The sequence below is a fragment of the Astatotilapia calliptera genome, chromosome 4, assembly GCF_900246225.1.
Source record: "Astatotilapia calliptera chromosome 4, fAstCal1.2, whole genome shotgun sequence".
NCBI lineage: Eukaryota > Metazoa > Chordata > Actinopteri > Cichliformes > Cichlidae > Astatotilapia > Astatotilapia calliptera.
In genome coordinates this window covers 33,023,702-33,045,057 of record NC_039305.1, presented here as the reverse complement: position 1 = coordinate 33,045,057, position 21,356 = coordinate 33,023,702, and the positions used below count along the sequence as shown (strand labels likewise).

Sequence of the window (21,356 nt, the reverse complement as noted above, 5' to 3'; positions counted from 1 at the left end):
TTTTCTTCTTAGTTTTCTTTACCTCCTTAGCTCTCTGCTGATGTATCATCATCTCGTCTTTTGTCTGATTCCCCTCATTTCTGTTGTAGTCAACAGTGGTAGTGGGACCAGGACTCAAGCCCAGAGATGGTGCCGACCCCACCGATCCCTCAGAGAGAACAGGCTCACTGCTGGATAGCGAGTCTGTCCTCAACAAGGACTCTGGTGGAGACATAGTGGCAAGGGGCAGTTTGATCTGAGAAAAAGATAGGTTATTAAGAAGAATCCAAGCTAAGACAGGTTTTACCCTGCTTAGGATCATGATTCCAGATTTACATACCAGATTTTCTGCATTACCTTAAAAGTTCTGACTGGATCTTGCTGTGGCTGGTGAGATGTATGCTGTTGTTGCTGATGATGCAGTTGAGGGTGGGGACAGGAAACATGTTCTTGCTGGTGATGGTGGTGATGTTGTTGGAGCTGCTGATGGAGATCCGCCTGCTGCCTGTGATGTTGCTGTTGATGATGTTGGCTGCACTGTTGCTGTTGGTACTGTTGCTGGTGATTATATGAAAGGGTTTGTGTTTTGTTCATATCCCGATGCATTTGCACTTTTCCTTCTTCCCGTCTGCCTCGCCCTCGACCTCGGCTACGCCCCCTCCTATTTTCTCCAGCCGCAGAGCCCATCAGGCACCTACAGTAAGGAGGTTCTGGAAGAGGACGTATACGTGGGCGACCTCGTGGCCGAGGAGGTCCTTCACGTTTTGGTTTAGTTGGTTTCCTGCCCCTTTTCTTAGGACCATCGTGAGGGGGGGGTTGCGAAGGGTGTCCAAGAGAAGAGTAGCTGGAGGGGTGGCAAAAGGCCATATCACCTATTTGTGGGCTTAGTCCACTTATTCCAGAAACCCCACCAGGTTTTCTACAACTGGACACCAAGTCAGGCAGCAAGTCAGGAAGCCGGCGATTGTTAAGGCGAATATCTGCTGGAACATCAGCTTTATCTTCGTCATCCCAAAATTCATACTCCTGCGCATAGTTTTTCTTTGTTTGAGGTTGTGGCTCACGTCGCTGTTTAAGCAAGTGAAATGAGCTGGTCCTCAGCAGTTTTTTGGGCCGAGAGGAACAGAAGATAGGAGAGGTTACACCAGTGCTGTTGGAATTTTCATCCACTCCCACAGTTGCTATCATCTTGTTGACTAAGCTATCCTCTTGAACTGCTGAATTCAATCCCATAATGGGAGTTTGGGATTGGATGAGGCCAAGCTGGTCAGTATTCACAGTGGAAGGAAGCTCATGAGTCTTCAGACAGTCATGGTCTAAGTGCAGATCACCATTTCCTGTTCTTGAAAGTCTTTGGCAGTACTGTCCAAATCCTTGATTGCTTTGATGACCAACCATATTATAGCCCTCTGCAGCATCTCCTGATTTTAAAGCCTCCATATCCTCTTGTGTCGGTCCGTGACCCTGGCTGAGGTTTTCTTGAGCACTGTGTCCTGCCCCCGCACAGCTTGATTTGTATTCAGATGAACAAAACAGATCCTCCATCTCAGGAAAAACACAGTCTGGAAAGCAGATTGAGGTCAAAGGTGCACATTGCTGCAGTTGAGCTTGAGTCTGTCCTACTTTATCTGTCTGGCTTACTGTCTCAAATTGATGCTGTTTGAGCTGCTCTAACTGTGAGTGTGAGAGTTGTGTTTCAGGATCTGTGACCTGGGATTGCTGTTGTTGGGGTGTTGCTAAATGTATTGTCATCTGTTGCAAGTGTGAATGAGTTATCTGAGTGGTAACAGACAGTTGATGATGAGTGTGCTGAGTGTGTTGCAGAGCATGGGTGTGGGGGTGGGTCTGAGGTTGGTTGAGATGGCTCAAGTGTGAAGGGGTGTATAAGTCCAAATCTTGTTCAGAAAGGAAGTCATGAAGATCCGATTTTGTTTGTTGAGGATGCTGGTGGGTGTTAAGTCTGTGCTGTTGTGTATGTCTGTCTCCTCTATCTCTTTCCTGTCCTGTCACAGTCATATCAGCTCCACTTCTGTCCAGAGATTTTCCACTGTCTGTACCATTGGCCTGAGAAAGTGATTGATCTAGCATCTGTAGTGGAGATACTGAACTCTGACTGGCTCGTGTTTGATATGTTGGATGGGTTCCACTGTAGTGGGTATCTAGACTCTGTGAGGACCGGTTCTGTACATGGGATTCCAACCCAGCAGACCCTGCTCTTCTAACTGAACCCATCATAGCTTGCTGGTGTTGCTGCTGTTGGTGGTGGTGCTTCTGTTGCTGCTGTGGGGCTTGTTGGGAATCCAGCTTGTTTTGGATAGTGTGAGAAGGGACAGACTGTAACATGTGAGTTTGCTTGGGATGGTCTGGTGACATATTCATCAGAGTGACAGAGACATGGCTTTGTCGAGTTTGCTGTACATCTGGTGCATAGTAGGCATTGTCATTTGCATCTGAAGGCTTCTTAATCTCTATATGAGAATGGCTTTGTGGGAGGGAATTACGATGACTATGCTGAGAATGTTGAGAGTGATGTGTATGCTGAGTGTGCAGAGAGTGCTGGGAGATTTGAGAGTGCTGAGTGTAGTGCTGAGAGTGTGTGGACACATGTGAAGTGCTATGAGGATGCTGGGAGTTTGGGTGCTGTATGTAGGGATCACCTCTTCCATAATGGACCGCAGAACCCATTAACTCATTTTGCTGATGATGCGAGTGGATGGCATGAGAATGAGAATCAGATATTCTTCGCACCCCTGAAGTATTTGACTTTGACATGATCGTGTCTGACCTGGCCTGCTGTTTCTTCTGTGATATTTCTAATGGTCTGTCTAAGCTCACTGTATCATTAATTGCCATTCCAAGACCAGAATTGCTGGTAATGTTATTGGTAAAAATGACACTCTGAAGCTGGTAGAGCTCTTCTGATGTCTTGTTAAGATCGTGTGTCATTCCTTTGCTCTCCCCATGAAGGATTGGTTGAGACAGTTGCTCAGAATGTGGGTGATGTTGGGAAAAATGGGAATTTGAGCTTTGGGGACGTAGTAAGTGGTGGATAAGGAAATCTTCACTGTTTCCTTCGTCTTGGGATTCCTCAGCCCCCAGCATGTTTGTGGCCTCTGTTTTGGTGTTCGGGGGTGTTGACTGGTACAACTGGTTCCGAGCTTGTCGGTTATCAGGGAAACCTTGTGGTGAGGACATAAAAGTAGGAGCTGGGATCGAAGAAAAGTATTTATTTGCCCCTGAGCCTCCAGGGGACTGTACAGGTCGAGCAGCTACAGGAGAGTGCAATCCTGAATAACTGATAGTAGAATTGGTTGAAGGTGATGTACTAGACTCAGTCAGGTGATAGGCGCTACTGCCTTCATTACCAGCAGCCCCGTTCCCAGTTACCGCAGAGCCTACTACACTGTGAATACCAGGTCCACTCCCAGCTGATCCACTCCCATATTCAGTGGATGGAGTGTGTGGTTTTCTGAGAGATGTTGAGACAAAACTTGAGTCTTGAGCAATTATCTCTGCAGAGAAGGAGCGTTCACCAGAGCCTACACCCATGAAGTCTTTCCCCCCACTGCTCCTTGCTCCAGTGCTCAAATCCCGGACATGGGGTGAGTTGAAGCCATCATAATGCACATTCATGTGTGTAGATGGTGGCAGGTTGGGGGAATACGACTGAATGTGTTTCTGGGGAGGGGTCTGGTTTGGCAAGCTCGTGCTAGGTTTGGTCACAGATTGAGAGCCATAGGTGGACAGATATTGACTGGCTGCTGCTTGTTGTACAAGGGATGATGACACCACTGGGAGAAGAGGTGGTACTAGTGCTGACTGAGGTGTGGGTTGCTGAAGAGAGGGAGCAGACAGAGAAATAGTTCTGGTCTTTGAGCTAGAAGAGGATAAGGAGGTGGTGGAGGAGGTTGGTGGTGGAGTTTGTGGGGTATAGGAAGAAGACGAATAGTTACTTGTGGAGCAGGAACTTTTGGCACCTTTAGTAGTAGCTGAAGAGGAGGAGGGAGTTGAGGAGCTGGATAATGATGAGGTATAGGCTGTTTGGATGACAGGTTGATATATCTGGGATTCCATCTGTGGTGAGGTCTTGGGGTCAGAGGATAGGCTCAGTTTCCCCAGTGGACTGCAGGACACACCAGAATGCTGATAATGGCTGACTAGCTGGTGGTAGCCAGATGAACCACCAGAGCTGGCATAGGATTGTGATTGTAGGGTTGTGGTGTGGGCTGAAGATGAGCGAGGGTAATGCTTGATCACACTATCATGGCGGGAAATTGCTGTCTGTGGAAGTGGCTGAGGTTCAGGAAGAACTGCAGGTAGCAGGGCTGCCATCGATGAGGACATCGATGAGGACATCGAAGCATTATATAGTTGAGAGGATGAGTTATGAAGCTGAGAGGGCAACAGATTAAAGTGGGGAGGGGACAGGTGGCAATTGGAGGAAGTGGAAGGGTCTTGGGTCTGGGGAGTTGCAGATTCCTGGGAGCCCCGGAAGGCAGTGCTCTGGGAAGACAGCAAGTGATCAAAGCCCAAGCTGGACTGAGAGGATCTTTTGATATGTACCAAGGGATCATGTGGGGATATCAAGCCGTTAGAAGTTCGGCTAAATGTAGTTGTATCCTGCAGGGATAATGAGGGAGTGAATGATCGTCCAGAAAAAATGCTAGGATTCTGGTATGCAGAAAGGGCTGAGGAGGAGGGAAAGGAGCTTGAACCTGGAAGTGCCCCTGAAATAAAGAGGTCCGTTGGGGCCGGTGTATGCATGGCTACAGGACACAATATTACATAGAAAGTGTTGGTCAGTCTAAGTCATTGAAAAAATGAACTTCTTTCAAAAGTTCATTTTTGAAAAATTGTCATTTGTTTTACTTTTATTTTGAGACTACAGAAATTTTACTTTTTGCTTATAGAATCAGAGAAAATACTTTTAGGACTGAAATTTGACTTCGTTTTATTTTAAGTTTAAGAACTGGGACTGACAATAGTTTGTTTTTATTTTTTTTTTTAAATGTTGTTCCTACAACAGGCTGACACTCACCAGTCTGCCAAGAGGATGTGCGGAACTGAGAGAGAAGGGAGGAAGCAGAGGGTGAGGGCTGTGGAGGCCGTGAATCCAGAACTGAAATCAGATTCATGACAGAGGGGTCGGGACCTGAGGGGCTGGCATGATGGAGACTGGAGTCAAACAGCCCTGACAGACCTTGCAACAAAATACAAACCTCAGTTACTTGATATCATAGATGATATAAACAGTTTAGAAAATCTTCAGACTTTGAGCTACCAACGTATCGCACAAGAGCAAACTGGGTTTTGGCATAAAAAAATAAAAATAAAAATACTGATGGTATTTACAAAAACCCACACAGAAAGCAGGTCTGGCCCGGATCTGGTGTCAAGTCGGCACTGCTGGCTGACTTCTGGCATGTAAAGACATATGTCATCCAGATATGGGCCAGGCCTGGCAATGATGCCACTGTCTATGTGATGGCTTGCCACATCTGTCTTGATTGTGGTTTGGTTTATGTGGCCAAGGCTTATAGAAAACAGGTCTGGCCCAGATCTGGCGTCACACTGGCACTTCTGACTGACTGATGTCATGGTAGGGTGTATGTCAACCAGATGTGGGCCAGGTCTGGCAATGATGGCACTATTTATGTTCCTATTTTCCCATTTTAGTTAGAAGACCCAAATGCCTTGTTGCAATACTATACTGCTACGGTAGCCAATGTTTCAAATGCAGGTTTGACAGGTTTGTGAGTGTACACTTTATCCAAAACCTAGTGAGGGTTGACTCATGTTTACCACTGGGTGGCTGTAGCTCAGGAGGCAGAGCAGGTCACCTACTGATCGGAAGGTTAGTGGTTTGATCCCTGGCTCCTCCAGTCTGCAAGTCAAGACTATGAATAAAGTTAGGAAGCACTCAGTTTAGATAAAGTGTGTGGTTGGGTGAATGTGGCATTTTGTATAGAGCACTTTGAGTAATCTGGGAGAGTAGAAAAGTGCTATAGAAGAATCAGTCCATTCACTGTCTGAGCAGAGTTTCGTCATGTTACTTTTGCACTATTATGTTCCAGCACATGTTGTTATTACATGGCTTGATTAAGGTACACATTAGGCTGACATCTGGGGCCAGAGCTGAAACTGTTCTGCAACTGGCCTTGTGCTGGCTCATGTGTGGGCCACCTCTGGCAGACCAGATCTGGGCGACCAAAGGACCATCATTCTTTGCGGTATGTGGGCCATGTGTAAGCACATTGTGTGGGTCAGATCCGGGCCATACCAATTATGCTATGTTTGAAGATGTGAGAACTCTGCAGAAAACTGTCTTTCTCAAGGCCCAAAATACAAGGAGGAGACTGATAGGTTTTGTATTGTTGATTGTCATTTATGCTTAGAAATATTTAACCATGTATGCTTAGAGGTTTATAATCAGTTGTGTAGTGGTAGGCTGTGTGATCTTTAACAGACTACAAAGCCTTGGTGTGTATTCCATACTAGAATGCACACCCACAGCCTGGAAACATGGGAGAGATCCTATCTTCTCTTTATTGATTTATGGTATAGCAAACACACGTATATTTCTTTAAGTAGAAGAGCCTTTTGTTTAGATGGACCCATTGGACTCCTGGCACCAGCTTTGGGGAGTCTTCACAGGGTCACATCTTGACCTCACACAAATCACACACACACACACACACACACACACACACACACACACACACACACACACACACACACACACACACAGTATTCTTTGTTCACATGTGTACCTATGTAAGATGTTATATGTTAATGACCCTATGCATATTCATGTAACCACAATAAAAGGAGTGCTATGGGGAGCCTGGCTGAGAGTCTGACAGAGGTCAAGTGGTGGAACGACACTTGGCTCCAGGCAGGTCTCCCTCATGTATGAGTAACAGAAAGAACTTTGGTGCCTTGGGTCTTGCTTTTTGCTGCGTAGCAGATTGTCCTTAACGTTCCAGCGAATAGGTTCAAGCTACAAACCTATCAGAGACTATTTAAACACCCAAACTGATTTGAATTTCTTGTGTTTGTGACACAAGCATACAGTGTTTGTGAGATACAATTTACGGCTAATTGCAGCGAGATTTAAAACCGAAAAATATCAAAAACAGTGTACTGATTACTGATTTTTGTGGGATATACAACATAGGCCATGGAGCTTAGCTGTTGTAAAATAAAACTGAGAAGCATTACACAGATATGGTTATGAATTTGTATTTCCATACATAGCCTGCTTTTCTTCACCTTTTAGAAAATAATACTACTTCTCTATCTCCATCTTTTGCCCTTGAGTTTTGTTTTTTATTCCAAAGAAAGAAAACAGTTTGATTTTTTTCTCCTTTTCCGTTTGGCATGTACATTTGTACTCCTTTGTTCCTTATAGTCCTAGTCCAATCTGTCTAGTAGTCTACCTTCTTAGTGCCTACCATCTGTGTGCTGAAAAAAAAACACTATACCCTATGGACGGAATCAAAACAATAAATCCAATATGGTAGTCAAAATATAGGAGTCATATCAAAACTGTAACATACCATAAAATACTAAGATTTATTTATATAAACCACTCTGCATTTGTACGTTATGGTTTGCATATCAGTTCAATATATTTCAATTTTCAATTCAATTTTATTTATATAGTGCAAAATCACAACAATGGTCACCTCAATGCATGTTATATTATAAGGTAAAGATCCTACAATACACACTTCCCTCCTACAATATCCTATAATTACTTCCCCTCCCTTTCCAGTTCAGACATTTATTTCACGTTTCTTTTTGTGTGGGTTATTTCTATTTACAGTTTTGTTCATATGATGATAGAAATAACACTGTATAGTTCACTCGAATATAATATTTAAAACTTGCATTTATACAATGCACAACCAAATCCTTACCTAGTGTTCGTCCACCCCAAGCTCCACCCCGTCTTGAGCTCCCTGGGTGATGACTTGCTGCATAGCCTTGAAGTGGGTGTGGGGTGCCATAGGTTTGACGGTGGAGTAGTTCTGACTCTGGGTGGTATGAGCGGCTCCCATACACGAGGCTGGGGAGCACATGGTTACTGAATTTGACTTAAAACTTAAACACAATTGCTTAAGTACAACTATATTCCATCAGAAGAAATTAAAAGTAAGTACCAATTAGCATGGCAAACAGAGTGCTTTAAATATCTTGGAGTCATAATACCTAAGGATCTTGCAGAACTATTAGAATGAAATTACTCACCAATACAAAAGACAATTAAGGAAGATATAGCGAGATGGAATCTAATTCCATATTTAAGTTTATATTCGAGAATAGATTCAATTAAAATTAATATACTTCCTAAATTGTTATATTTATTTCAAACATTACCAACAGAAATTAACCAGAAACAATTTAATTAAATCCCCGGAGAGCAGCCATTTGGCTTTTCTACCTTTAAAACCCGGAGAGCAGCCAAATGGCTTTTAGCTAAGCTTTAGCTTCAGCCAAGTGGAAGCTAAATTGGCTAGTCATTCATATGTATATTAGGTTGTTACCTGGGAATTCTGGAGGGAGGGGAGTGTGTCAATGAGGGGGTGGGGGAGCTGCTAAAAGCTGTGAACTTCCTTTTGTGTTCGTCTGATGCATTCTAAATCATCCAGGGAAATAAATCTCCAAAAGTCACCAACTTGGAGTGTTTCAGTTTGCCATCTTAGGGAGAAATCAACACACATGGGTGTATGTCCTCTGTTGCTGAGATTTATTGATAAAAACAGTACAAAAAACCAACCATTTGTACACATATTTACAAATGGCCTGCTGAGTGGTGCACGGAGCATGTTCATTGGTTTATGGACCTCCCTGAACTAATGGCATTTATTGCAATTGTCATCTTGCGGGGGGTTAACAGGGTTCCATCTCTAAATGACTGCTGGTCAGCAAACCTGGGAAACCCACAGATAATTGGAACTATGGCACGAAACCGCTTCCAAGACATCATGCAACACCTACGCTTTGATGACAAGTCCACCCGCAGTGATTGAGCAAAGACTGATAAGTTCGCTGCAATTTCCAGTGTGTGGGGATCATTTGTCACCAACTGCATCACGTGCTACAACCCTGGTCTACATATCACCGTTGATGAACAGCTTTTCCCATCAAAGACTCGGTGCTGTTTCCTGCAGTATATTGCAAGTAAACCTGACAAGTTTGGGATCAAGTTTTGGGTGGCTTGCGACCTAAAATCCAAGTACATTTGCAATGTCTTCCCATATCTTGGCAAGGACCCCAATCGTCCTACTGGGGAGAGACTTTCTGAAAATGTAGTAATGAGGCTGATGGAACCATTCCTAGACAAGGGCAGAAATGTTACCACGGACAATTTTTTCACATCGCTTTCACTTGCGCAAAAACTTCTTAGACGGAAAACCACCATCCTCCAAATGTACTTGGATTTTAGGTCGCAAGCCACCCAAAACTTGATCCCAAACTTGTCAGGTTTACTTGCAATATACTGCAGGAAACAGCACCGAGTCTTTGATGGGAAAAGCTGTTCATCAACGGTGATATGTAGACCAGGGTTGTAGCACGTGATGCAGTTGGTGACCAATGATCCCCACACACTGGAAATTGCAGCGAATTTAACAGTCTTTGCTCGATCACTGCGGGTGGACTTGTCATCAAAGCGTAGGTGTTGCATGATGTCTTGGAAGCGGTTTCGTGCCATAGTTCCAATTATCTGTGGGTTTCCCAGGTTTGCTGACCAGCAGTCATTTAGAGATGGAACCCTGTTAACCCCCCGCAAGATGACAATTGCAATAAATGCCATTAGTTCAGGGAGGTCCATGAACCAATGAACATGCTCCGTGCACCACTCAGCAGGCCATTTGTAAATATGTGTACAAATGGTTGGTTTTTTGTACTGTTTTTATCAATAAATCTCAGCAACAAAGGACCTACACCCATGTGTGTTGATTTCTCCCTAAGATGGCAAACTGAAACACTCCAAGTTGGTGACTTTTGGAGATTTATTTCCCTGGATGATTGAGAATGCATCAGACGAACACAAAAGGAAGTTCACAGCTTTTAGCAGCTCCCCCACCCCCTCACTGACACACCCCCACTCCCCTCCCTCCAGAATTCCCAGGTAACAACCTAATATACATATGAATGACTAGCCAATTTAGCTTCCACTTGGCTGAAGCTAAAGCTTAGCTAAAAGCCTACCAGCCATTTGGCTGCTCTCGGGTTTTAAAGGTAGAAAGGTAGAAGCCTGGCAGTGCTACTGGTTAATGAATGGGATAAAATTTTGTCAAGATACATATGGCAAGGAAAAAGGCCCCGAATTAGATTCAAAACCTTACAACTTAACAAAGGAAAAGGGGGGTGGGGCTTACCTTCTCTTAGGGATTATTATTGGGCAGCACAATTAAGGCCTATGATATGCTGATGTAATCCTTCATATGACGCTCAATGGAAAGTTATTGAGGAGAATCTGACCTCCATCCCCATATAAGCTATTATAGCAGACAGAAGCTTGAAAAATTTAATAAAAACTATTGAAAATCCATGGATCAAGTTGACTTTTAAAATTTGGGAAACAGTAATAAAAAAATAGAAACTAGAAGAGGATATAGCAGTTCTTAAGTGGTGTGCATATGACACACATTTAGCTCCAAATAAATTGGACACCAGATTCAAAGATTGGACATATAAAGGATTAACAGCTTTATGTATGGTAATGGAGGAAGGCAGACTAATTAGTTTTGATCAAATGAAAGATAAATATTCATTAGAAACACAGGATTTTTATAGATGTCTACAGATGAGGCATTTTGTGAACAAAAAGATAAAAGCTAAGGCTGAACTAAGTAAACAGCTGCTAGACGTATTTAAAAGGGCAGTTCAAATAAAAACAGAGGTATTATAGGTGACCTCTATAAAGGATTGACAAATATGAAATTACACTTGACTTTATATATTAAAACAAAATGGGAAATGAAGGGAGGAATAGAGATAAAGGAGGAAGAGTGGACAACAATATGGGCATATCAATGGAAATGTAGCAGCTCACAGAGCTGGCGGGAATTTGGGTGGAAATGCCTGATAAGATATTTTATTACACCTCACCAAAAATCTCACTATGAAGGCAACCCTCCCGCTTGCTGGAGAAATTGTGGAAATACAAATGCAAATCACTATCATATTTTCTGGGACTGTCATGTTATTAAAACTTATTGGAAGGGAATACATGCAGCGATACACGAGACATTTGGAAGATATTTACTTTTGGAAAGTAAAACTATGTTTTGGACTTATGCCAGCAGGATGGACAAAGAACGATAAATACTTGTTTAATATTTTACTGGCAGCAGGAAAAAAAGCCATCACAAAAAATGGCTTTCTTCAGAGAGCCCAACTATGAACACGTGGATGAACATCACACTGGACATTTACAGAATGGAGAAAATGACAGCAGATGTGAACTACAAGAGGGACCTGTTTGTATCATGATGGAAGAAATGGATGGACTACATTAGAAAACGCAGGCCAGTTTTTGATTTTGACGGTGTTAACTACTAGAACACTAGAGGAAATATTAGTTACATTAATGGAAACAAAAACACACTCCCTACTTGCTTTTTGCTTTGCTTCTTTCTTTCTTTCTTTCTTTCTTTCTTTCTTTCTTTCCTTTTGTATGGATATTTTAGTTGTTTAAATACAGAAAAAAGAAAAATACATGTAGTGACAAATTGTTGAAGTTGATGGTATGGTACAGTGATTCCTAAATGTCAACCCCTAACCCAAAATATCCTTCCTTCTGAGGAATTCAGTTTCCTTCCTCCTGGGACACTTGTGGACATGCTCTACCTTGTTATTTCATTATGAATGGTAAAAATAAAAGTCCATCAGACGTGAAGTCGTTTTATGTCATTTATTTTGGCACGTTTCATTACAACACTTCGTGGACTAGTACAGCAGCAGGTACAGGAGTTTGTAGTGTCTTTGATCTCCGCTGACAACGGTCAGAGGGAGCCACAGTGACTCTAGTGTGGCCGAGGTGTACCCAGTCATGATCACACTGCTTTGTCTAAAAAGATAAAGATGTTGTTTCCATTACCTAAGTTTAAACAGCCCTGCAGTCTGTATTGGGGTGGCAGCTGAATGTGTGCCTGAAGTACAATTATAGCATCCAGTCACTATCACATTGTTGCATTGCAATTTTTTTTTTAAGTTTATAAATGCTGTTTGATTCTAGCTATGCTGCCACATAGCTACAACTAAGATAAGCGTGAGATCCAAGTTGTGCAGTGTACCAGGAGCACTAAGACATGCAACTACAATTGTTAATGTGTCATAATTATAAGTGAATATTAGAGATGGCACGATACCACTTTTTTATGTCCAATACCGATACCGATATCATAAATTTGGATATCTGCCGATACCGATATGAATCCGATATAGTGTTTTTTAATCAACAAAACTGTTTTTTAAAATATCTTGCTGCATTTTGCAAGTCTGCAAGTTCATACTCAAGTTTAAAACAACAACTACACTAAAGCTATTCTGTTATACCTGTATACAAAAAAAATATTTCATAGTTCAGCAATACTGATCAATCTAATAAACTTAGACCTACACCATCCTCCCTATTCTGGTATTTTAAAGAGTACTTAGCGTAAATATTAAGCAACCTAACTAATAGGGTTCCAACTCCCAGCAACAACAAAAAGAAATAAATAAAAAATAGGGAACCACCCCTCACGCGCCACCTCATGATGCTTAATCGACGTAATCAACCTTAATTTGATGCAGTGTGAAAAAAAATGCACAGAAATCAATTATTTTTCAAGAAATATTAAATAGATTCAACATCTTTCTTCAACAAAATTGCAGACTGCACAGATGGTACCTTCCCAAAGTAAAAAGTACTATAGCTTACTAGGGTATAAATATTAGACTTAATAGTCACTATATACAGTAATTGACTTCTATTCATTTTACATCAAATTAAAACTTTGGGTGTCAGATAATTATTTATTAAAAGCTAGACATTTTAAATGAGAATAAGAAAGAAAAGTATGTCTTTGTGCCCCCTTTTCCCAGTTAATGCCCTATCGGCCCCCCTGGCTAAACTTTGCTAGATCCGCCCCTGCACAGTTACCAGCCGTCAGCTACGTAGAAAAAGATCCTGGTGTAGAAATTAATATTAAATAAATTCTAACAACAGCTTATCAAGCTTAAACGTGCTGCTGTTGTTCAGCCGCTGGTTTGCTCTTTCTGGCGCAAAGTGGACCAAAAACAAACGAGAGACAGACTCGCGACAGAAAAGCCGATCAGCTGATTTAAGCAGTTTCACGATTGAAGTAGCAGCCGGAGAGCGAGAGGCAGTCGCTTGTTAAGCTTAACGTGGGAATGCTTTACAAACATTCAGAGATGGACTTACACACTTGCTTTACTTCTCTCGGGGATAACTTTGTCGGAGATGAAATGCCAGGTTGCTAGCGAAGCTCCACATGCTATCCAGACCACCGACAGGTCCTGCATGCCACAGCTGCTCTATCACGTGATGCATACGTTCTGAGGTGAGTTACGGCGTGTTGCAAGTTTTGTGAGGTGCTTTCGTGATATTTAATGGATCAGATTACATTTTTTATTTTTCTCCGATATCCGATCCAGTAATTTAGGTCAGTATCGGACCGATACCGATACGTAATATCGGATCGGTCCATCTCTAGTGAATATCTGGACCTTGTGTATGTAAACATGCAGGATCCATACAGAGCCACTACCCTTCTCCCCACTAGGTAGATGAGATCACAACCTGGTCCTGTCAACACCTCTGTATAGCCCCTTCTTTATTAGTTCTTACTCGGATCGACTCACCACGGCTCACCACGACTCGACTTAGATCGACTGGTTTTCTATTACAGTTAAGTACCACCTAATGTACATAGTTATTGTCATAGCAACCCAGTCAAGCATCGCGTATTTAATATGCAACAATAGGTTTTCAATAGGTTTAGTACTGAACCCCCCCCCCCCCCCCGAGTCTGCTGCTGGAAAAGGTACCAATGCTACGGAAGACATGTTTAGTGCTGGCACCAAAGAAAGCCATCCCTTCCGGCCTTAATAACTTCAGACTACTTGCCTTGATGTCACATGTCATGAAGCTGTGTACCCATTAACGGGTTTCGCGACCACATAGTTGCACTCCTGTAGCAGATCATACATTATTCCCAGTTCCATGTGTTTCACCACCTCCACCTTGCACAAGTGGCTTACAAAGATGACACTGACTAAGAACACAGGTTGGCAAGGTTAAAACATATCAGAGTAAAATTCTAACAATGATAGTTACAATTTACAATTAGAATGTCAGCATTACTGAGGGACACATGCATACCTACAGCTACAATGGATTGGAGACTACCTGCTTTTTTCTTCACTTTTTAATAAAATCCATCCTGAACCTGTCGGTGAGTTTATGGTGCAAAAACCAAACAGTGGCCAAAAACAGTCTGAGGTTTACACTGTAAAAGGAAAGATCACTTGGAAGAATTTAATGTGATTTATTGAGATTGAGAAATTCATTTAGACGGAATCCCAGCAATGGGGCCCGGCCGGGCACAGCCCGAAGAGGAGACATGGGCCCATCCTCCCGCAGGCCCACCACCTGCAGGAGGCGCCATAGGGGTCGGGTGCATTGTGTGCCGGGTGGCGGCCAGGAGCGGAGGCCCTGGCGGACTGACCCCCGGCTGCCAAGACTGGCAATAGGGACATGGAATGTCACCTCTCTGGTGGGGAAGGAGCCTGAGTTAGTGCGTGAGGTTGAGAGGTACCGGCTAGATATAGTCGGGCTCACCTCTACACATGGCTTGGGCTCTGGAACCAGTCTCCTGGAGAGGGGCTGGACTCTGTCTCAGTCTGGAGTTGCCCCTGGTGAGAGGCGGCGGGCTGGGGTGGGTATTCTAATATCCCCTCGGCTTGCTGCCGGTACGTTGGGGTTTTTCCCGGTGGACAAGAGGGTTTGTTCCCTGCGCCTTAGGGTCGGGGAACGGGTCCTGACTGTCATCTGCGCTTATGCGCCGAGTGGCAGTTCAGAGTACCCAGCCTTCTTAGAGTCCCTGGGGGGGGGGGGGGGGGGGGGGGTGCTGGAGGGTGCTCCACCTGGAGACTCTGTTGTCCTGCTGGGAGACTTCAATGCTCACGTGGGTAATGACGGCGAGACCTGGAGGGGCGTGATTGGGAGGAACGGCCTCCCTGATCTGAACCCGAGCGGTGCTCTGTTATTGGACTTCTGTGCTAATCACAGTTTGGCCATAACGAACACCCTGTTCGAACATAAGAGTGTCCATAAGTGCACGTGGCACCAGGACACTCTAGGCCGTAGGTCGATGATCGATTTTGTAATCGTATCAGCAGACCTGCGACCATATGTTCTGGACACTCAGGTAAAGAGAGGGGCTGAGCTGTCAACTGATCACCACCTGGTGGTGAGTTGGATCAGGTGGCGGGGGAGGACGCTGTACAGACCTGGTGCACCTAAACGCGTAGTGAGGGTGTGCTGGGAATGTCTAGCAGAGGCCCCAGTCCGCGAGATCTTCAACGCACACCTCCGGCAGAGCTTCAACAGCATTCCAAGGGAGACTGGGGACATTGAGTCCGAATGGACCATGTTCAGCGTCTCCATTGCCGAAGCTGCTGCATTGAGCTGCGGCCGCAAGGTGGTTGGTGCCTGCCGTGGTGGTAATCCCCGAACCAAATGGTGGACACCAGAGGTGAAGGGAGCCACCAGGCTGAAGAAGGAGTCCTATCGGGCTTGGTTAGCCTGTGGGACTCCGGAGGCAGCCGATAGGTATCGACAGGCCAAGCGGAATGCGGCTCGGGCAGTGGCTGAAGCAAAAACTCGGGTGTGGGAGGAGTTCGGAGAGGCCATGGAAAAAGACTTTCGGACTGCCTCGAAGAGATTCTGGCAAACCGTCAGACGTCTCAGGAGGGGAAAGCGGTGCTCTACCTGCACTGTGTATAGTGCTGGCGGAGCGCTGCTGACGTCGACTGAGAAAATTGTCAGGCGGTGGAAGGAATACTTCGAGGACCTCCTTAATCCCACTGACACGTCTTCCGAGGAGGAAGCAGAGTCTGGGGATGAGGGGAATGACCCGCCAATTTCCGGGGGCGAGGTCACTGAGGCAGTTAAACAACTCCTTGGTGGCAGAGCCCCTGGTGTTGATGAGGTCCGCCCCGAGTTCCTGAAGGCTCTGGACGTTGTAGGGCTGTCCTGGTTGACACGCCTCTGCAATGTTGCGTGGAGATCAGGGGCAGTACCTGTGGACTGGCAGACCGGGGTGGTGGTCCCCATCTTCAAGAAAGGGGACCGGAGGGTGTGTTCCAACTACAGGGGGATCACACTCCTCAGCCTCCCTGGGAAAGTCTATGCCAGGGTGCTGGAAAGGAGAGTTCGTCCGTTAGTCGAACCTCGGATACAGGAGGAGCAATGCGGTTTTCGTCCTGGTCGCGGAACACTGGACCAGCTCTTTATCCTCTCCAGGATACTTGAGGGTGCATGGGAGTTTGCCCAACCAGTCTACATGTGTTTTGTGGACTTGGAGAAGGCATTCGACCGTGTCCCTCGGGGTGTCCTGTGGGAGGTGTTGCGGGAATATGGGGTGTCTGGCCCATTGCTACGGGCCATTCGATCCCTATACAACCGTTGCAAGAGCTTGGTTCGCATTGCCGGCAATAAGTCGGACTCGTTCCCGGTGGGTGATGGGCTTCGCCAGGGCTGCCCTTTGTCTCCGGTTCTGTTCATAATTTTTATGGACAGGATTTCTAGGCGCAGCCAAGTGGCGGAGGGCTTTTGCTTTGGTGGCCTCAGAATCTCATCTCTGATTTTTGCAGATGATGTGGTTCTGTTGGCTTCATCGGGTGAGGGCCTCCAGCTCGCACTGGAACGGTTCGCAGCCAAGTGTGAAGCAGCGGGAATGAGGATCAGCCCCTCCAAATCTGAGGCCATGGTTCTCAGCCGGAAAAGGGTGGAGTGCCCACTCCGGGTCGGGGATGAGTTCCTGCCCCAAGTGGAGGAGTTCAAGTATCTCGGGGTCTTGTTCGCGAGTGATGGGAGAAGGGAGCCGAAGATCGACAGACGGATTGGGGCTGCAGCTGCAGTAATGCGGACGCTGCACCGGTCCGTCGTGGTGAAGAGGGAGCTGAGTGTAAAAGCGAAGCTCTCAATTTACCGGTCGATCTACGTCCCTACCCTCACCTATGGCCACGAGCTGTGGGTAGTGACCGAAAGAACGAGATCGCGGATACAAGCGGCAGAAATGAGCTTCCTCCGAAGGGTTGCTGGCCTCTCCCTTAGAGATAGGGTGAGAAGTTCGGCCATCTGGGAGGGGCTCAGAGTAGAGCAGCTGCTGCTCCACATGGAAAGGAGCCAGCTGAGGTGGTTCGGGCATCTGACAAGGATGCCCCCTGGGCGCCTCCTGGGTGAGGTGTTCCAGGCATGTCCCACCGGGAGGAGGCCCCGGGGAAGACCCAGGACACGCTGGAGAGATTATATCTCTCGGCTGGCCTGGGAACGCCTTGGTATTCCCCCAGATAAGCTGGAGGAGGTGGCTGGGGAGAGGGAGGTCTGGGCCTCTTTGCTTAGGCTGCTGCCCCCGCGACCCGGCCCCGGACAAAGCGGATGAAGATGGATGAAGATGGATGGAATCCCAGCAGTGATTTAGTACAGGACCCTCCGGAGTCAAGAACGCTGTTGTTTGAGACGAAGAAGATAGAGGCTTGAATAGAGCTCTAGCTGAGGTGTTTGAAGGGGAGAATGTGCGGAGCCCAGATTTAAACCTTGCAAAGCGAGTTTGATTGATGATTGGACCAGAGTGATGATGTCAGTATTGAGATCGACAGTGTGGGAAAGCAGTAGAGGTGTAAACCGAAAAGCAGTCAAACACCCAGGAAAGCAGGTAGATGAGTGATTACAGATCTTCCTTATTGAACTTAATCATAAGCTTCATTATTGTTTAAAGAGGTTCATATGGTTGTGACTAACCACTAGTAATGTTTAACACTAATATTTTCACTATTGTGTGTGAAGTGTTAGAACATTCCCTCTGTGTGATCAGTAACTAAATATGAACTACATATGCCTTGTATATGTCTTCACTCTTTTGTTCTAGGACAGATTTCTGACCCTGAGATGATGGTATCTGGAACCAAATTAAGCCAGTCTGAGAAGGAACTGATTCTGTCTCATCCTGGGACTGTCCTACGTGGTTCCCCCATGACGTACCACTGTCCATCCATATGTCCAGTGACCTCATCCTGTACCACATGGCTCCACAGTTCCTAGACTTTTCTTTGATGCAGCACTTTTTCAGAGGTCCATTTTGCCCAAGTTTACATCTGTTTATGCTTCTCTACTCCCTTCAAGTTTGACTACAAATGTCCTGGGAAATTCAGAAGGGAACCAGGCAGCAGTCTGTATGTCTTGTATGGGCACGGCAACGCAAAGCATGGCTGACTTCCAGTCATTTTCAGGAGCTATGCTGTTGCCACAAGGGGTATGAGGAGCAGGATTCTGCAGTAAAGACCCCAGCTGCTGAGATGTGTGTTTTGATTTTATTTGCATGATTTGTATTTTTAATATTTGTTTTGTAGTGTTTTAATCCACTGTGGACTGGGTGGACAACGGACAAACTGGTTAACACCTGTTGAGGTGTGGGTGTGCCCTGAGGTGGCCTATCAGCTGCTGAAAGGACCTGTTAAAAAAACTGTCCGAGCACAAAAAAGGGATGAGGGCCCAGACTCTAGAAAGTAGGAGCACGTATAAGCCAGGTGAGAGAGAGAGAAGGACATGCTGCCTGATCACCAGGTGAAAAGGCTTGCGTGAAGATGGGTCCACCAACACGGCACGGCCATCGAGCAGTGGGAAACAACGATCGACACCAGGGCAGAGGTAAACCTGTACCTGTGTCTGTGAGTACTGTTTGTCATTCGCTGGCTGCAGCCCTATTGGTGGTGAGGGCTCCTATGGAGATTAGCCAGGCCAGGGGTTTTTCAGGACAATTTTATTGAGGGTTTGTGTTGGATTTTAGTTTTAAAAGAACATTTGTTTTATTGTTTAATTTTTTAAAATGGGAATAAATTTGTTTGATTAGACTTGCTCAGTGTCTTTGCCCTGGGCTCTGATTCAGACCTTCTGGTGTGACATTCAGGCCCACCAGCTTTAGCGTGTTAAATTCCTTTATAGTCGCCTCTGTTTGGGCTTGTTGAGGTGAAGAGCAGTATTTAAAACATGACGTGTCCAGGAAGCTCACGTCAACATACAGAATGGCTATGCCACTCTGTGCCATTCACACAAGGACTACTGTCATGGTTCTGGGTCTTTGACCCACTGCTTTGTGTTTAGAGCTTTTAAACCTTGTTAATTCTTTATTGTTCTGAGTTTTGAAAAAATTATTTATGTTCCTTGGTTTTAGTTTTATACCTTGGTTTCCCTGTGTTTATGAGTTATGCTTATTCCATATTGTTTTCGCTGTGTATTATGTATGTCTAGTTTAAATGTCTTACATTTATCAGTTCCCTTTAAGCGCAGTGGTTCTTAACCTTGTTGGAGGTAGAGCAGGGCGATATGGCCAAAAATATTTATCACGATATATATTTGAAAATTTGCGATAACGATATAACCGACGATATAATTGATGCGAGACAAAATACAACTCCACAACATTACTAGCGCAAAAAGACAACCTTCCATTTATTTTCACTTAAACAAGAAGCTGGTTTTTATGTACATTAAAGCTTTATAAAAATGTAACAGTGCAAATGCAAATTCCTTGCTGAAAGTTTAACCAAAAGGCATTTCCAGTAGAAATGGGCTGACATATCCTGAGCATAACCATGTATAATATCCACTGAAGTTAAAAAGAGGTGCTTTGCAACATTAAACTGCAGTGTGCAGTACGTATTTTTCGCACCATAAGGTGCACGGGATTATAAGGCACATTAAGCGAAACAAAGCAGTCAGATAAATCAAACTTTATTAAACTCATTCTTCTTGCTTCCTCCACTTCTGTACCATTGATTCATTAATGTTGAATTCTCTGGCAGCTGCTCTATTCCCATGTTGTTGCAGTATATTAATGACTAACCTCGTATTGTGGATGGATTATCTCAGTTGTTCTCCTGACTGAAGTTTGGTCCGTTTACAGTATCCTGCCATGCGATTGCATTTGTCTCTAACCATGAAGAACCTTCACGTTAACTTTTATAAGTGGAAAAGTGTTAGTGTTCGTCCTCCAGCTTCACTGTTTATGTTATGCTAACATAGCTGTGTCGCTAGCGATTACGTAGCACATCATTATATACCAGCTAACCCAACTTCAGTAACCCTACAAACGTCACTGCTGTTTAGTTTCCTGTCTTCATTTATGTTGGAAGTGATAGCAGAGCTGTACGTTTGATTTTTTTCAGAAATCTCTCCGTCAGAACATGCAATATCATGCTTAGGTAACTAGCGAAACTAGCGAGCTAACTTCCGCTAGCTTCCTGCTAACTTCTAACTCCGTTAAATGTAATAACTTTTGTTTTCATGGATGCCTGGAAGTTAAACTTTATAGTTACACCTGGTAAAGCAGCAATGCTGATCGTTTTATTAAAGATGAAAGAATTTAGACAGTTTTTAACTCTAAGTGATGCTGCAGTGTTGTTTGACCTGAAGAATACGGAGTTTAGGACCCAGATTACTCCCAGATTTAAGAGCATCTTAGTCCGACAAATATGACAATGACAACGGCCGCTTGCATGTTCTGCAAAAAAATGTGCTTTGTTGTGTATCTGACGGACAAACACCAAACCAGTTCCACATCACTGAAGTTGCACCATTTTCACAAACCAATTCTGGTTCATCTGTTTCACTCAACAATCGGCCATGTGCGTATGAAAACAAAGGCACTGCGCATGCGCGTTTTACTCCCATTCTATCGCGATATTTCATTTTCCTATCGTTGCCTAACATTATACCGGTATTACCGTGAACGGTATAATATGGCCCAGCCCTAGTTGGAGGTACTGAACCCCACCAGTTTCATGCAGCCACTGAACCCCTCTTTAGTGAAAAATAAAATATGATTTTTTTCAAATTCAAGACATTCATGCTTTTTACTGGTGCGCAAAATGAGCCGTGCATGTCACAGCGGAGGCTCTGCCGAACCCCTGAGACCGACTCACCGAACCCCTAGGGTTCGATCAAACCCAGCTTAAGAACCACTGCTTTAGTGTCTCCCTCCTGTCCTCTTACAGTGACCTCTGTATTTTGTCATTTCGTATCTTCCAAGTCCGTCATCTCTTTCTTTGTTTACCTGTTGTCTGTGTCAAGCTTA

General features: G+C 44.7%; 1 protein-coding gene across 3 annotated transcripts in view; it reads right to left on the bottom strand.

Annotated features, from left to right (window-relative positions):
- prr12b (proline rich 12b) overlaps nucleotides 1-21,356 on the bottom strand; it is a 62,185-nt gene that overhangs the window by 30,065 nt on the left and 10,764 nt on the right. For 2 of the 3 annotated variants that reach the window (XM_026166200.1, XM_026166202.1), the window contains exons 2-5: nucleotides 7,902-8,050; nucleotides 5,018-5,179; nucleotides 337-4,745; nucleotides 23-235 (exon numbers count right to left, since the gene is read on the bottom strand). In XM_026166200.1, coding sequence (XP_026021985.1) covers nucleotides 23-235; nucleotides 337-4,745; nucleotides 5,018-5,179; nucleotides 7,902-8,050 — 4,933 coding nt within the window. The remainder of the gene's footprint in view (nucleotides 1-22; nucleotides 236-336; nucleotides 4,746-5,017; nucleotides 5,180-7,901; nucleotides 8,051-21,356) is intronic. The other variant, XM_026166201.1, reaches the window with a different exon arrangement.